The 4,122-nt window shown below is 43.8% G+C and overlaps 1 protein-coding gene across 2 annotated transcripts; it reads right to left on the bottom strand.

Moving 5' to 3' along the window:
- Positions 1–224: 224 nt before the first annotated feature.
- On the bottom strand, positions 225–3,441 carry LOC111848153 (transcription factor HES-1-like). 2 transcript variants are annotated; one of them, XM_023819935.2, is made up of 4 exons: positions 1,833–3,441; positions 1,616–1,711; positions 1,412–1,499; positions 225–1,094 (listed from the first exon to the last, which is right to left on the bottom strand). In XM_023819935.2, exons 1-4 carry the CDS (start codon positions 1,938–1,940, stop codon positions 619–621), a joined length of 768 nt encoding a protein of 255 aa, XP_023675703.1. In that variant the 5' UTR covers positions 1,941–3,441; the 3' UTR covers positions 225–618. The 2 variants fall into 2 exon arrangements, with proteins under 2 accessions (XP_023675703.1, XP_023675702.1); XM_023819934.2 differs by having other exon boundaries at positions 225–1,097; positions 1,833–2,543.
- Positions 3,442–4,122: the final 681 nt, after the last annotated feature.

Raw genomic sequence — 4,122 nt, 5'->3', positions numbered from 1 at the left:
GTAAACTATGTATTAAGGATGGCATATCGAATGTTAACGCACTTATATGCACAAAAACTATTTTCACTTCATTTGTCATAGATGAGCGTCTAAATATACTGCGGTCATATTGTTGAAGAAAGCGCAAATCAGTCTATCAACTACATAACCGCAAAATGAAAATGGGCAACAGCTCATCCCATTCCAGAAAGAGATGCACATATAAAGTCAGCACTAAGCGAGCATTACCTTCAAAATTAAATTTTAATTATTTAGAATAAACTGCAACAGCACAGGCAATTCCAGTAAAGTTAACAAAATCAAAGCACTTTTAGTAAACTATGTACAACGTTAAAAATAACACAAGTCCAGTTTCATTACGAATTTATTAATCTTCCAAAGGAAGAAATTAGGGCATTTAAAATCTTTGGCATCGCATAGTAGAAAAGACAGCTGGAATATAAAAATGCAGTTCACTGACTGTACAATACGGATTTTATTTTTTCAATATGAATTTCCCCTCAAACGTTATTTACAAATATAGTGCATAATCTTTGCTTGAACACACTGATATAAACTGCCAGTCTCAAAACATTTAAAAAGATGCAAGTGTCGCTTTTGAGTCTCTAAAGTTGGCTTCTACCAGGGTCTCCACACCGAGTCCGCGGTCACTGAAGGTGCGCCGGGGGAGACCGCAGCCGGAACCGGCGTGCTGGAGCTGTTAGCGTACACTGGAATAACGGGTCCGTTTGGCGTAAATGCTGCGTTAGGGATCAGGAAGGCAAACTGTCCGTCCGTCGCCGGTACGAGCTGGAAACCACCGTAGACTTTGGTGGCTTCTGGTGCCAAGCCTGAGCTCCCTTTACACGATGCACTGGGGATCTGCACCATGGGCTGACCAAAGGCTGGGTGCGGTGGGCCAGCGGGGATCTGCTGCTGCGTAGGGTAATTGATGGCGTTGATCTGGGTCATGCAGCTGGCTAGATGTCCGAGGAGCCGCGTCCTGACTTCGGTGTTGACCCCTTCGCAGGTGGACAGGAAACGTGTCACTTCATTCATACACTCGCTGAATCCAGCTCTGTACTTTCCCAGTACGGTGGGATCTGTGTTTAAGGCTGCTGTAAGACAGTGGGAAAATTTAAAAAAAAAAAAAAAAAAACGAAAAAACATTAAGGTTTAAAAATTCAAGTATCTTAAATTAGATATGTAGGTTATGCAATAAATTCTACATTATTTCCATGTAGGCCTATACACTTAAAAATACACGATACCAAAACTAGAAGTAACACTGTAGCTTCCTGCCGGAATTACAACTGAAATAGCCAGTCTATTAATACAGGGAGTTATGAGCCAAGACGGTAAAGTTGCATCCGTACGCCATGCTCTCCGGGGTCGGGATCATATTCCGAGGACCATGAAAACATGCGCTCACCGGTCATCTGCACTCTCTGCAGGTTTCGCAGATGTTTCACTGTCATTTCCAGGATGTCCGCCTTCTCAAGCTTTGAATGTCGAGAGCTCTGTTTTATCAAGAAACAACCTGTTAACATCTTTTCCACATAACTGAGCGTTGATCGTAAAGCGCCCAAGAAAGTTTTAGTAATGCAATTATAATCCAGTATCATAGCATACTTACATCTTTCTTAAGCGCATCCAAAATTAGAGTTTTCAACTGGCCAAGACTTTCGTTGATTCTTGCGCGCCTTCGTTTTTCCATAATTGGTTTAGATGACTACAACAGATTAGAAACAGGTACTTGTCAGAGAATTGTTTGTTATGTTCTCACACTGCAAAGCTTTAATACTGTACATACGCTACATGACCTGCACTACGGCTGGAAGCAAACCGCCTACCTTTCTGTGCTCGGAGGCGGTCTTGGGTTTGTCAGGTGTCGTGTTCATGCTTGCCGGGGTGGCAGCTACCGGAGAGGAGGACGTTTTCTCCATAATATCTGCAGGCATCGTCTGCTTGAAACGTGCTACAAGGCTTAACTATAGATCGTGAATCCGGTTCCTGGATGCCACAAGACAGTCAGCGTACCTCGGTTGAAACGGTAAATGCCGTGCGTGTCGCCGATGTCCCTCTGTACACAAAATCCCAGCCACGAAGAAAATCCAAAACAGAGCAACGCACACAGCTGTACACCTTTATGAATGGGCAGGGGAGCGTCCCGGAGGTTCTGTGGCAGAGTGACGCAAGTGGCCTCTCCCTTATTACACGGCGTCTATCAACGTTACAAGTCCAGCCGCACTCCCAGCGGCTCCTATTTATACCTGCGACCGCACGCGAGCGGCTCGTGTGAAACTTCCCAAACTTTCTTTCCCACAGTAACTTTCCACCAATCAGCTCTGGCGGCACGCGGCCCGAAGGGAGGACGGCTCGTGGTCGGCGCCCTTCCATTGGACGTTTGGCGCTCGAGCGGGCGGCCAATGGCGCGCGGCCGAGACAAGGGGGCGCAACCGGGCCCTGCCATCAATCATCCGTTTTTACATATTAACGCTTCGCCGCTTCTGTCGAGTGTTAGAATGTAAAGCTGGCATGCAGTTAAATTTTAATTGTGTGAGTAATTGTTTTTTTTTTTTTTTTGCCTTTCCAGTTTGTTAGTACTATTTATAATATCACAAAACACACCAAATCAAGCATAAGCAAGCTCAAGTAATAGTTTAATGTGTAAATATATATTATAGGTTTAATTTGCTTATTATATACGTGCAACAACCCAATGAGTTAGTAATTACCATATTATTATTACTTCTCATATAACAACTGATGGTGCATAGTATCTTCAGTTGCTTCCGGTTGTATATCTATAGTAAGAACGTAACATGAGAAACACTAGAGAAAATTGAGAATGGAGCTGTATATAAAAAGTCATAAATGCAAATAAAGAGAAAAAGTTTCATTGTTATATTCCAAATACTTATGCTGTAAGTGCGTCTACAGAAACTACTGGGCTGCACAAGCCTGACAATTTGACATCTGTCGGCGCGCACTGGCCATTGTGAATGCAGAGCACGTGCCAGGATGTTTTATTGCTGCTGTGGTTGAGGTTTGGCTGCTGGACTTGGGGTGGCGGTGGTGGTTTACATTAGAGAGAAGGTAAATAGCAGCTGCTGTGTTAAAGCCTGGGAAAACCACGCCTACTGGAAGCTGGATCAGACTCATTGGAATGTGCGCCAGAATAAAGTTATCCCTAAAAGTAAGCGTATGGCACAATATTGCCATGCAGGAGCGGTCGACACCTCTTTTGAATTGATATAAACAATTGTGTATCGTATTCTTGCAGTGACTTTACAGAAAGCATGATAAAATCTATAAGAACACATCTCAGTTTTAGGGTAGAATGTGGGTGTGTTTTGTTAGTTTTTCATGATAAAATGTGACCGATAGCAAACTTACAGAAAAACGGAGTGGGGGATCGCACTCAGCCGGCACGGCGTCTCTCTCGAGGGTGCAGTTGTGCCGCGTGACGTCCAGCTGCTGCGGAACCCGTGACGCGTGGCGGGCGCGCGGCCGGGGGGAAGGCGCTCATCCGGCTCAGCGGCCGCCCACAGCTGCACGACATAACACAGATCGCTGGGCTGACATGCACAGTGGTGCGCAGAACACGAGGGACTCTGCGCTATAGTCTGGGCTGCTTACCCAATCAAGCATTTTATCTTTGGATTGCTAATACTGTTGTTAGTGTAGTTTAATCAGAGCCCCCACTCCCCCTATTGCCAACAAGAAAGCACCATTCGGCACTGTAGTTTTTAGTAAGACGTTTGGGACAACATAATTAAATAACGATAAAATTTTAAACTGTACAAATATAAAAATGTATACAAAGCAAGATTCATATCGAAAAGAAGTAACTAAGACATATAGAAACGAAATCCAATTATCACACTATTATCCTATTGACTAACAAAAATATGCTAGTGTTATACTACCATATTTCATTACATCCATATTACAAAGAGATGAAAGAGCTGCACACCTTTCGCGCGTTTCTCATCTCCTTTCCTTTATTTTTCTAAACTGGGCACGTGATAATTTAGAGCTTTTCTTATTTATTTGTGCTAATTTGGCACTCGAGAATCAATACATTACCCAGCACTGTCACTGCAGACTGGCTTCATGTCGCTCTTAACGATTTTGCAC

Source organism: Paramormyrops kingsleyae, chromosome 15 (genome assembly GCF_048594095.1).
Source record: "Paramormyrops kingsleyae isolate MSU_618 chromosome 15, PKINGS_0.4, whole genome shotgun sequence".
NCBI classification, from domain to species: Eukaryota; Metazoa; Chordata; class Actinopteri; order Osteoglossiformes; family Mormyridae; genus Paramormyrops; species Paramormyrops kingsleyae.
Note: the sequence above shows the minus strand (reverse complement) of the source record. Positions and strands in the feature narration are given on the sequence as shown.